This window comes from Cygnus olor, chromosome 2, assembly GCF_009769625.2.
Source record: "Cygnus olor isolate bCygOlo1 chromosome 2, bCygOlo1.pri.v2, whole genome shotgun sequence".
Lineage (NCBI taxonomy): Eukaryota > Metazoa > Chordata > Aves > Anseriformes > Anatidae > Cygnus > Cygnus olor.
Window position 1 is genome coordinate 127378002 of NC_049170.1, and position 14045 is coordinate 127392046.

Genomic DNA, 14045 nt, shown 5'->3' on the forward strand with positions numbered 1-14045 from the left:
CTTCAGAAAAGAGCAGAGCCTTTATTTTTTTTTTTACATTACCTGGAATACCTGTGCTGCCATCGGCACCATGCATGACTCTTGCAACACTTTGAGGTCTTCACTGGAAGAATGAATACTGCGGCATTTTATGCATCAGGGGTTGAGGAAGAAAGAACATTGACTTTGTGGTGTTTTTTGTTGTTGTTTTTTTTAAAGGGAGGAGGAAGGGGATGAAAGGACTCGGTGGGTAGGGGTTTAGGAGGAGAAGTTTCCTGTTTTTTTAAAACATCAAAAACAACAGAAGTGACAATTCTCCATTTAGATGCCAACATGATATGTCTGCCTAACCTGCACTGGGGCCCATTTGGGATGCAAAGAGACAAATAAGTATCTTCTAATGACAGAACTTTATGGTGCAATTTATATGGAAGGAATTTTACAATGGTCAAATTGGTAGAGATTTAACTGCTACTTTCCTTCTTCTCCAGCACCAGACATGTTTCAGCTGAGGAGACTATCTCAGCAGATTTGACTGAACCAGGTCCCAGCTAGTGCAGACTCTTCAAGCAAGGATGCTATCAATTTTCAATACTGAATTAAGGCACCCCTCAGATCAATCAGAATACATTTCATTCATACTGTGTACAGATATTCAACTGCATATCTGTCAAATGAAATAAAGCCTGACACTCCAAATTTAATCAATAAAATTTCCAATTTATTCTGAAAAAAATAAAAGGTTTTCTTGCATTAACTCTTTGTTTCATGGGTCCATTGCATTTTGATCTGGTAATAAAAGCCCCGAATCCAGATGGTACTTCAATCTCTCCTGCTCTGTGTGAAAAGCTGTCTGTTAAGTTTGAGAAATAAAATCTACACAAACTAACTTGTTTATCGGCTTTACATGTTCATTCTGTTTTATAGAGAAGGTCAAGCCAGATGTTCTAAAAGTATTTTATGTTCTTAAACTCTACAAAGCTATAAAAGTGTGTTTTATTATCTTGAATATTCCCATTTCATAAAATTTGAGTAGTTCACCTTTTGTGTGTACAGTGTCACATTTGCTTATTTTGTTCAGAATAACATTAGGCCACGATGCTTTATCAATTCTAAGATATCTTCTTTTATCTTACTACTTCAAGTATGTAATTATACCTGCTCTGTTTTGTTGTGTTTTTTTTTTAAAGACAATGCACTTGTAAGCAATAGGTTAATGAATGCAGGAAAACAAAGCAGCAGCAGGCCTTCTTAGCCACTCAACAGTGCTATATATACAGATTTATAATGTGGTCCCAATAAAAGCCCAGCAGAACATTCTGTTGACCTGAGTCAACAGTTGGCTGGTGCAGCCACCGCAAACATTTAAGCTGTGATCAAAATATACACATGCAGTGACTCTGTGTGTATGTATGACAGAAGGTGTCCAGAGTCCACAGCTTAGCCAAATACCTTGCTCTGATCTTTTCAGGACACAAAAACCAAAACCTTAACATCCCATTTTGCTTATAAAACCTTTCATCAATAAAGTCAAGATGGGCCAGAAGGCTGAGCTGCACATCACTAATACAGAAACATATACCTGCAACACATGTGAATTTAGAATATAATTCCTTCTCCAGAAAAACACTGACATGCATTTTCTTTTTCAGACATCAAATCTGAAAGCATCTTCTAGAACATTTTTACTGCATATTCAATGAAAAAACAAACAGCTATGACTATTTCATATGTGAAAATTAATAAAATAATTTGGTTATCACCTTTTCTGGCTGGTCTTGAAGAGGGGTAGAGGCTTTGTAACCCAGCTGTAGCAACATTGCTTCTGCTGCATTTCTTTTAGCTATTTTCTTGTTTGGGCCTGTTCCAGTGGTAATCTCGTTGCCTACTTTTACCTTAAAAAGAAAATATCTATCATGATCATAATAAATGCAAGACCCTTTAATATCACCATGCAATAATCTTGCTGATCTACCAACAACCATCAGCTCTTCTGATGCAGATGCAATCTGGAAAAAGTCAGAATAGTGCGAAAAGTGGACTACAATACTGCTTCCCAAAGATAAGATTGTTTAGATTTTTCAGAAAGTCCCCAACCTCATACCAAAGATCTACCTTTTTATACATCTGTGGTGTGCATACAGAATTCCCTCTCTTCCACCAGCTTCTGTGTCAACCCTGTTCTCCCTGCTGAACATCTCCCCTAATTTCGCTCCCCCTCTTTCTTAATGTGGAATGTGCTACAGGATCTGGACTTCCTCTTCCTTGTGCGAGTGCTGCCTTCAGCAGCTCCCCAGCATCATCAGGAGAGTATTGAGAACAATGGAGAGACAAGCAATGACCTGGAAATATAAAAGAGAGGCTTCTATAGAAAGATAAAAACCATATTTGCATTCCTCCCACTTCATCGCATTGCAAGAAACACAGGGGCAGGAGCTGTTTTCTTTTCCTGCCCTTACACCTGACAAGCTTTTATCAAAATGGTCTCTGGAAAGAAGAATCCTCATTGGACCTCTGGGCTGTGCTGCCCAAAGGATTTCCAACAAGATGCTTTTCATAAAACAAGGAGAAGTTGAAACTTCAAAATAAACACAAACTATAGGTAATGAATATCCAGAAAGAGGTAGTCCTTGAGTTATGAGCACTATCACTGCTATTCATTTGTGCAATATTTATAGTTTTTTTATTGCTATATTTTAATTTGTCTATTAAGCCATTTTATTTGCCAAATTATCTCTAAAAATAGCTTATGATCCCAAAACCATGTTAAAGAGGGAAGCCCAAGGTAAAATAAAAATAATAAAACACCCAAGGCAATCGGAATAAACGAAAACTTAGAGGTCAATGAGCTGAAACGTTCTGGAAAAAGCTTTAAAAAATATGAAAAACAGGCACACGATTGTTAAATAAATAATATATTATTATTTAATCATTTATGTTATTCAATAATTAATCATTTTCCTTAAATTATCACGTATATATTTTCCCAAAACTTTTATTTTTTTCTTTATTCAAATACCTATTAATTCAAAATAGAAAGAAGGGGTTGTAAATAAATAATAATGATCATGAATATCCCTTCGAAATACATATATAATTAAGCAAAAAGATTCAACTACATAAAACAGAAATATTAATAACCTTGAAATAAACCCCTTAACTTCTATGCAGTTTTACAATCACAATTAGAAAATAGCCACTCTCCTACAAGTTTATATGCAATAAAATTGAGGGACTTTAATGGGACAAGACAAAATGATAATTTATAACATAGCTCACAATAAATCAATGTGCTGCTATTTCTCAGACCTGTAAAACTGGTTTAGCTATTATTATAACCTCTATCAAGGATTAAAGGTCTGACTACAAAGAGAAAGAGCTTTCTGAAATTAACTTTGGGAACAGAACACCAACTAATGTCATCAGAGGTTTTCTTCTGTTTATCTAGTGGTCAGGACAAGTAATTGGATCCATTTCATCACATCTAAACTTGCTCTTTGTGTGACAGATAAAAATGAACATATTATCTCTGGATATTTTACTTCCACATTCAATTAAATTAAATGAAAACATTGTTTAAGTAGTTTATACAAAGGCTTTTTATTCTGATAAGGTTTTTTGCATGTCGTAATGAATCCACTGAGACTTCCTGAAGGCAGGAGAAAGAGAGGGATGATCTGTGTGTGAAAATATTACAAAAGGGTAAAAATTGGGCTACAGTGAAAAGCAACTGATCTATGGAATTTCTTCGATTTTTTTCTTTCACAAGCCTTCTCAGATAGAGGAATCCTCTGTATATTCACTGCTTTTAAGATTCCATTTTGATACAAACCAACTATTCTACCGCTACTGAGAATCCTTCAGTGGAAAACCAAATTCTCAGCCCATCTTTCTAATACACACAGAACAGATACAGATCTCTAACTGGAGGGTCTGAGCATGTGAAAAGGGGTGGTCTATGACAAGATCACTCTTTTTCAAATACTTTCAGATAGCACAAAAACTTGGAAATCCAAGTTATATTCATAAATCTGAACCTGACCAAAAGGAACCCGATTATATATATATTATATAATTTTTTTTTTTTCCAGAGAGAAAATATTGTCAAGAAAGACCACTGAGATCCAAGGAAATGAAGACTGCTAGCCTGTCTAGATAGACATGAAGGAGGGATTTAAAGACTTAAGTTTTTTTTGTTTTGTTTTGTTTTCTGGAGAAAAAGGTGCTTGAACATCAAATTCTGATTGTGATCAGAACTTAAATTTTGGTGTGGTTTGTGGTCAACAAGTCAAAACATGTTCAGGTTTGCTGTTCTGGATTGTCCTGGCACAAAATTACCTCAGTGAAAACATAAGAAAAAAGAATCCTTTCCTGTTCCTTATTTTCTTAACCTGCTATTGTGCTATCTAACACAATGGCTACATCAAATCTTTGCAAATGTTCTTAATTAAAAAAAAATAAAGAAAAAATAATGATCTACAGTTTGTGTATCGCATCCAAATTCTTTAACTGAAGAGGCTAAAATGTGTGATGGAAGGCTGTTTTTGTTGCATTTCAGATAGGAACAAAGGTAACAAACAGATGAAAATCTGAAAGGAGTTCTTACAAGATTTACAGAGCTACTTTTAAATCCAAAATGCTTGGTAACATGTAGCATGTTCTCCATATTTCAGAATATTTGTTTGTAGTGCAATACTCCAATCAACAACTGCAAAATTTTCTAAAAGACAAATGAAAGTAAATAAATCATTTACAAAGTGTAACATTAGGGATAAAACCAGAAACAATTAGGTGAAACAAAAATAATAGTATAAAAAATGTAAAAACATCTGCAAGGAAAACTTCTAGAGGGCAAATTACCTAATTGCTATTTGTTTCACCAAAAGAAAGAAGGCAGTTCAAACTGCTACTGTATTTCACACTCCTGTTGTATAAATAACCATAAATCAAAGAGATAAACACAGAGGGATAAGCTTTATATTATGCCACCATTTTTCTTGTGTTTGAACATGACGTAGCAAAGGCACTATCTCTAACACAACAGTAGATGATACCTGCATAACAAACTCTCGACGGCGAGGCATTCCTCTCTCTGAAAGAAGAACGTATTCTGGCTCCTTCTCCTTTTTGGCCTGTTGGATCTGAGCCAGACGACTGATGGGATTCATTCCTTGACCATATTCTGGTCCAGTCTAAAACAGGTTTAAGAGAAAGAACAATAATTTCATTGCGTATTAGTACTGTAGATCGGTACAACTGCTGTGCTACCTCTTCTCTAATAGAAAATAGAGAAATAATAATAGAATATAATAATAGAGAATAGAGAAAATAATATTTTTCTCTAATAGAAATAGAGAAAAAAACAATATATTTTGTACCATCTTTTGATCATGAGACAGACAGGAGAATTCCTCAATCTCAAAACCGTGGCAGGTAATATGCACCTACCACCTGCCACTGCTGCAGGTAGTGGGCATAGCTGTCATTGGTAAGCTACTGATGCCTTCATCTATCTATTTACTACAGAGATGGATAAAAATAAACAGATTCATCAATTATATTTCATTGCCCTATTAATATGACTCTTCCCTCTGGCCCTTAAAAATAGGTTGCTACAATACTGGAACATGCAGTAGCAGTGAGAAGAGGTGGATTTATATGGGGACTAAAAAGATTTGCTATATAACAAGCTGCATTTCTCTCAGCCTTCCATCTCAGCTTTCCTACCTTCCATGCTACAGTGCAACTAAAGGTGAAGAAAGCTTACTCTTTGCATGCTATAGTAATTCAGCCTCAAATGCTTTTAGGCAGTGAAGCTAGAGAAGGCAAAGAGAGGAATATCTCCAGTGACTAGAAATGTTGCACACTGTGAGCCACCCACAGAGTATTTCAAATGCTTTACAGACAATGACCCTCAAAGTAACGTATCAAAATGCATTGCTAATGGGAGAACTGATGTGATGGTGGAAAACAAAAGAACTGAGAAATTGGTCTGTCCAAGATTACAAAGACAGGTGAAAAACTACAGTCCTCGCAAACTATTTGTATTAGTTCTGAAATCCTTTTAGTACATTATTATTCTTAATGCTCTGTCAAAACAAACAGCTACGAAAATGTTATTGGTAGAAGGAGAAGAGAAGAAATTAAGATTCGAACACATTTATCTGTGGTTATATTTAATATATTTAATATGCCAGAACACAGGAGAAGTACTTACAAATATAAATGGCATTTGAATGCAAAATTGTCTTTATGTTATTGCAATATTTCCTCTTTGTGAAGGTATTTGCAGTGTAAGAGAAGATGCAAACTCATGCTTATTTGAGGTTCTCAAATAAAAGCAAACAAGTGGTCAAGAACCTAAAGAGATGATCAGCAATTGAAGGCAAACACCGGAGAGGGATATTATATTAAGAAAGCTGTGCAGCGAATCCTTCCTAGTGTAACTGCTGAAGCCATTAGAGAAGATGTAGGTGAAAGAATGAAGACAATGTCATGCACAAGGGCAGCTGTGTGGGCAAGGAGCCAGGCGGAGACAAAGGGAGAGCAGGCTAAATAAAGTGTAGGCCATAAGATATAGCCTCATAAATATATATATGTAAGTAAAAAGAAGTTATTGTCACTTTTTTTGATACTCAAAGCACGTACAGGTTAAATTAAAAGAAACAGACACAATAAAAGCATTTCAGGAGTCCGGATATTCAAAAAATAAAAACTTCCTACATATTTGGGTTATTTTGACTATTAATGTCTGTTTCTAAGACGACCAACTTTGGATAATTCAGTTTAAGACTGTAATGGTAAATGGTGTATAGTAAAATAAGAAGTTTTTATATTATTACACCCTTAGCATCTTTCATTTAAAATGAGACAGGAAGAGAAAATCACCCTTTTCAGATCTTGCAGCTTTCAGATCCTTAAAGCTGCATTAATGTTGATGGTTTTGCACGAAATAACATTTTATGCTGAATTTTTCCTAGAAGTTTTTGAGAATTATATCCTCCGAATATCAGTAGGAGCTGGGTATCTGATTACCCTAGCTTTCCGTGAGAAATCATTTGTTCTGTTTTGAAGGCAAATGAAAAGTGGAAGATGGAGTACTTTGTATATTTTCCAAGTCCAGTTTTGCAATCTCCGAAGTATTTGCTTATTCTAGGTGGCTGTTCCTACACAATTCTGCACTCAGCGTACTCAGTACACAGATTCCTAGCAGTCACACATTTGTTATATTTATTTATTTTCACAATCCATCTATGCAATACTCAATGAGGACTGAGTTCAAGCCATATTTCATACTTCGCACCATGTTGGTGCAATGCTGCCTAGCCTAACATAATGCAAGCCGTGGACATGGCTGTGCATTTCATGAAAAGCTGTGCATCATTCACATTGTTTTCAAATTCAGAAAAATTGAAGAGCTTTCTTTCCTCTCAGAAAAAGAGATTAAATTTAGATCCTAAAGCTATATTCCAATGTACAGGTTTTGGACATGAAAGTTTCCTGTTATTTCCTGCAGCTCTAGTTTTGAGGTTGCATATTATGAAGCAAAAGTAACTCTGTAACACTAGACAAAAAGTGCCCAACTGTCCACCATCATCTACACCAATCTGTCACGAGTTTGAATGGTTAAGTATACCTTATATGATATTATTTTGTATAGTTTTAAATGATTATCCAACATGCCAGAAAATAGAAAGCCACGTACAAAAAGTTTAATTGCTGCCTCACAGAGTAACACTTCCTAAAATAAAATGCAATGGAGAAGATTTTGACCATTTGCAAAACTATCTTCTTCTGGACTGAAGAGATGACAGGTGAATCTGATTAGCTGTACAATGCTGAGACTAAGCAGTGATGCTTCATAAATATATGGACACTATGTGGCTGCTTTTGTCAGGCCAAGTGAAAGATTAATCACCTCAGATGGTTCTTTGTTTCTATATGTTCAGGATGAATACACAAACCAGGGCTAGTCACTGCAGATTGACTGAATTCTAGAAGTAGCAATAAATCTACTGCCACCAAGAGTAAAAGCATCATTTAAGAAACTTGAGCTCAGAAGAATCCAAAGCCTCTGAACAAAGCCTCATCAGTGCAGCAAGAAGCATACTAACATCCTCTGAGACAGCATACATTTTAATGGAGAGATGTTTCAAGGTCCACAAGTCCTCTGTGGGCTGGTCTGCAATTTTCTTTTTTTTTTTTTTTTCTTTTTGAGGTGAAGAACATTATCAAACAAATGCTAACCTTAACACAGCCACATGAAACAAAGAAATTATTTTCCTTTGGAGTTTGACAAGTGACACACAAGGCTGAGATGTGAACAAACTCTTGTTTTTTTTCTAAACATTTTAAGAACCAAACCAGATTGAAGCTGAGCTCAGAAAACTCCCAAATCCAGCTCCATGAGGGGAGGAAGCGGGACCGTGCAACATTTCCCCAGATAACTGCTATTTTATATTCTCGCTCTTCAAACTGAGGAGGGGAAAAAGAGAAGGGAGAAACCATCATCTGTTACAATAAGGCCTCTCAAAGAAGATGATGCTTAAAATCCACATGACTGTACAGAGCTGCTTAGAAGGTTCGATCCTCCACTACACTTGAACAAACATCTGCTGACTTCAGTGATGCGAGCTGGGTTCTTAAGGGACAGCACCTTACAAGCCATTATGTTGGATAATTTCACAGCATTGTAAGAATTAAAAAAAATACAGGCATATCAGCACAAGCAAGTAACTATATTGACAGAAAATAACAAATAAGTCTTTACTGACATAAAATCTGAGTAACTGTTACTTTCTAAGCAAATATTCTTAACTGACAGGGGCAGACACATACCTTTAATATTGTTTTGGGACGTTTTTTAAAGTAAAGTTTTGGCTTTTCAATAACAGGAAGAGGAGGAAGCTTCTTAAGTTCTTGTAGGACAGCCATTGCAGCACGTTTCTTTGAGAGTTTCTTACTGTTCCCTTCTCCTTCTGCAGTGAATTCACCTACTGTAACTCGTGTAACAAAGCTCTTCATGTGAGGAGGTCCACTTTCTTTAATCACCTTTTAAACAAAAATAAATGGAGACAAATCACCCTCTAAGAACATAACTTAATGTTTATATTTCTGCTACGTACTTAACTACCAGTGCATTCTTTCTGGTAATTGAAGGCAATTAGATGGGTTTTCATAAAATCTGGACAAGTATTAATTGCAGTACCAGTTTTGAGGATAGAAAATTAATGCTGATTAGATAATGCAAATTTAAACATCATATTCAGTGCTTCACAGAAAATACAGCAGATGTACATTTTCAAAGTGTTTTATACCTCAATAACACAGTAGACAGCAAGCAATAATGGATATTTAAACCAAGGCTACTGTTTTCTCCTTGCAAGGTGCTTCACATACTAAAGAATTTTAATTCATGAAGGTCAGTACTAGGCTTTGCTATAGTCCATACCACATATCCATACAACATATTCAAAACTATGCTTATATGGCATCATTTGAACCTGTTCATTATTTTCTTCTGTTATCATTAAAATCTAGGATGTTCATGCACGGTCCCAAACTTCCATCTTACAGGCCTGTATTTTTTATTAGGACATTTTACGTCCCAGCTGCAGACAGCATTGCCTGCTCTCAACTCTTACCTTGCCACACAGCTCAGACAGATACCACACACATTTGCAAGGCTGCCATAGCATTGTCTCCACAACTCTCAGCTGTCCCTCCCAACAGTACAGGAAAGAATAATCAGGAGAACCACCGCAACTCACACAAAAAATCATTTTTGAAATCTTTCATTCATCCCTTTCTAAACATATCAAGGATGAAAGACAATGAGAAAATCCATTTGAAGTACTCCTCCATTACTAAAAGTTGCAATAATATGAAAAAAATAAAACTGAAATGTTCTGAATGGTGCACCCTCCATTACATCTTTTCTGTCTTCACTTTTCCATACACGCAAGTCTCCTTTGAGGAGGTTATACTGTTAGAACGTAGTTACCCAACAAATCACAGTACTGCACGTGCTAAGATAACCATCTATTCATGTATGCAACATTTATTGGTCTGGATAATGTCTATCAGGAATTACAGACCTCATCTGGGAAAAGGTTCAGCTATTTTGTTTGATGGGCGGAAACAGCTACCTAATTTAATCTTTGTTACATATAATGTTTATAAGGAGAGATTAGAGCATCTGACAGGCACCTCTTTTCGTTGTCTTCAAAATCAATACAAATGCATATTTTTTCAGGAGGTGCAGCAACATCAAATCATTCATTGAAAAAGTGTAATGCTTGAGCAGAAGGGAATGGAGGTAAAGGTGCTAGGGCCTTCTTGGTGTAATAACTGTTTTTTTAATGGGTTGAAACCTTCAACCTTAATATTATTACAACATGTTTTGTATTAAAGTTCTTTTTATCAAGGTCATGTCCCTTGCATTATTTAGTTTTGCTGTTACACTGTAATGAGGTCTCCTTAGGCTTGTATTTCTTTTTTAAGCTCTCTTTTGTGGCAATTTCACCCAGCAAATACAATTATCAGAGCATATATCAATAAAAAGACACAAAATGAAAATTAACAGACAACTTTTTCCGCATGTTCCCAGAACAAGACGGCATCTGTGCCAGCATGGGATTTTTACGTTGCAGTCTGGGAGTGTTCCCACTCTAAGATTCAAGGTAATAATTTCAGAAGTGTTTTCAAGATTACCTTACTTGAAAGTTGCCCGCTAGCGTTTCACCACGCGAGAAGGTGGCTGTGCCTTTGTGGCACTGACCCAGCTTCAGGCAGGGGATGCTGCACTGCCTGCACCGGAGCTGTGAAGAGCCGGTGCCAGGATCTCCCAACCTGCAGGCACACGAGGGCTTTGTACCTGTGCTAAATGCCTTCAGCTTCCCACTTTGTCCTAAAGGCGTACCTTAATCTGTTAGTGCACAGGGCTACCCAAGTATTACGACACGTTGCCTGTAAAAAATGCATGGCTGAATTAACATCACTGGAGTCCTTAATCTTTTTGTGGTCTTACTAATACCAGTATATAGGCGTTTCTACTTATATGCAATATAGTGTATTAATAAAATACATAACAATGCATATACTGACCAGATGAAAAAGGACAAAATAACTTGCTTAAGAAACATAATTGCTGGGTTCCTTAAATATTACTTTTATATAAGTTTTCTCATATATATAAATGCATGCAAATATATATATGAAAAAGAATTTTAATACAAAACCTGATTAAAATATATATATGAAAATATATTTCTTAATATAAAACTAATGTATGTCGGTGTGATTTACATCTTTTAAACTTTTAGGTATGTGACACAAGGTAAATAATAGCCTGGAAAACATTCAAAACTGTTTCTTTGTTAGTGAGTATAAGAAGGAAAAAAAAAGTCTGTATGGTCAATGGAATGAACCCCATAGGATTTGGATAGGATCTGGATCAAGCCAAACATCCAAAATTGGTAATTTAGCAAAAAAAAAATTTACCTAACAACATTTTTGGTTAAGCCCAGATTTTAGATCTTTGTATTCCACATGATTTCAAACAGTTGTTCTATAAGCCTTGGCACACAAAACACTTAAAAGAAATTCAGCCTTTGCTATCCAAGAACACTATATGCATTAGTACATTAAACCATTTCCTCAGTTGAAAGATATGACCTATGGATCAAATCATGGCTAATTTAAAGTTGAGAATTTGATTAAGGGTGACAGTTCAATACACTTTTCTTTTCTGTTCCACTGATTTAAAGAATAACTCTAGCAAGAGAAAACACATGGGGCCAAAACACATCTAAGGTCAAGTTACATCAAGAGTGAATTTGGCTCAATTTAATGAATCATGCTGACAAATGAAAAACAGCAGTATGATTCCAATGAAAGAGCAATGCTGCTTCAATTATTAATGAGGCTACAGGTAGAAAATTCAAAAGACAATGACAAGATTAAACAGACATTAAAAAAATAACAGAAAAGACAAAGAATGGGTCAACAAAAACATGTCACCTATATCCATGATTATTTAGAAAATATCAATGTATCTCCATGTGCTTGTGTGGGCTGACATGCCAGATTTTCCCAGTTTAAAACAAAAAAGCCTGGATGGTTTACTAAAACAGGAGAAGGAGAGCTACTCAGTACGTCCATCATCCAGTCTGAAAGCCTTAATGCCCAGGAGGCCAGATGCCAGATGGGTGCAAAATGCTGAAAACTGGCTCAGCCTTTCAGTGTCAGCAGTTTGCTCTGTTCCTGGCTCAAAATAATAAGCCTCTGCCTCGCTGTGATCAGACTGGCACGCAACAAACTTCCCCTCTTTCTCCCAACAGAACATTGGAAGGGGATGATATGGCACAAAATTTGTCTGTTCAGCAACTGCACCCCCTCACTCCTGATACCAAGAATGAAACTGAGAATGAAAAAAAGTGTATTTGCTATTCTAAAGAAAGAGCACTCCAATCCAAAGAAAAATACTGAAAATAAAATACCAACCCAAAACATCCCAAGGCATCTAATGCCTGATGTGAGTACTGTATCATTTCTACATGGCTGTTCTAACACCTTAAGCTGTTGACCTCAGTCACGTCTTCTAGACTCACCTAACTCATTACTGACAAGTTTGGAAAGAAAAAACATTTATGTTGCAAGAGAACCAAAGAGGCAAGAATTCAGCGTGTTTCCAAGGAGGAAATAAGAAGCAGAAAGAGCATCTCAGAGCTATTATAACAATTCCTACAGAAAACAGTTTTGTATCCCTCTTAAAAATTGTTCATCAAGAGTCCCACATATGCTTTGAAAGCTGTATTTTGAATGGTAAGTTGATAAATAAAGGTTAAGTAATGATGCACCTATGGTAGGTATGGCATAGAGCTTGTTGTTTTTCAGAACTTTTATTTTAGTTATCGAATTAATAGATAGAAATTTCTTAAAATTCTAAGCTCCTAGACAATTAAAACTAGCATGTTATACAAAACACGATGAACAGAATGAGTGGATAACTCCCTTTGGCAGAACAGCTGAAATGAAACCATGTACTGGTTCAACAGTCATATTCACATTTAAAAAAAAAAAAGAAAATCACTGGGCTCTACATGCTCTCCTTTTTTTGCGCCTCTTATGCAATTCTGAGAATGTGTTTACATAGAACTTTACGTATCTTTATGACCATTACTTAGTTGCATAACACTGCACTGTTGGAACATTTGCTAAAGCTTCATGAAGAAAAGGCAGATCATTTCATAGCTATCGCACAAAAAATGCTAGAGAAAGCTTTGATGCCTGCCTGGAATAACACAAAACCATTTGTAAATAAAATCCTATTAGAAACATCAGATCCTGGGGATTACCCATAATTGCTTAGCAGATTTATTGAAATATAAGCCAGTACCAAGTTGAATCAAAACTCTATTTTAAAATGTCACCTACACTTAGATTTAAAGGCAGGAAATAACACAAAACCTGTCAGGAGAGCAAGAAAACGTCTTTTTCAACGTTGTTAACATTCTTTGGCAATGGACACATTAGACTTTTCCCGTACTGAGCATCTCTGCCTTCATTCTCTCCTTACTAAATGCTCTCCCTTAAACAAGCTAAATCATAGGAATGAAGTTAAGAGCATATTCAAAGCACTACCCCTCTTTCCATTCCAACATCCAAGCTATTCTTTGATCCATGACCATTCACCTCGCTGTATTTTAGTATACTGACTTGTATGGAACTATTCCAAATACTTATAAATACTTAAGGTAGAAAATGACTTGTGTGAAAACTGAAACATTAATTCTGACCTTCCTTTTTGAAACACTGGCATGTATTTCCATTTTGTCTGATCTTACACAGGAATTGCATTCTTTCCACATAGCTGCAAACTGATACACCAACACCCCAGACACCCTTCAAGATTTTACTTTCTTAATTTTCTAATTAGTTCATACGATATTTTTTTGCAATTATAGACCATATATATAAAGTACATACCCATTTGTTAAACCAAGGAATTCCTTAGTCAAAATCAGCGTTCAGTATCTTTGGCTCCCTTACCTACCTTCTGACAG

The 14045-nt window shown here is 35.8% G+C and overlaps 1 protein-coding gene across 3 annotated transcripts in view; it reads right to left on the reverse strand.

The window, feature by feature from the left end:
* STAU2 (staufen double-stranded RNA binding protein 2) overlaps nt 1-14045 on the reverse strand; it is a 183635-nt gene that overhangs the window by 96613 nt on the left and 72977 nt on the right. For all 3 annotated transcript variants that reach the window (XM_040546028.1, XM_040546027.1, XM_040546029.1), the window contains 3 exons: nt 8818-9030; nt 5034-5171; nt 1743-1874 (listed from right to left, as the gene is read on the reverse strand). In XM_040546028.1, the coding sequence (XP_040401962.1) occupies nt 1743-1874; nt 5034-5171; nt 8818-9030 (483 nt within the window). The remainder of the gene's footprint in view (nt 1-1742; nt 1875-5033; nt 5172-8817; nt 9031-14045) is intronic.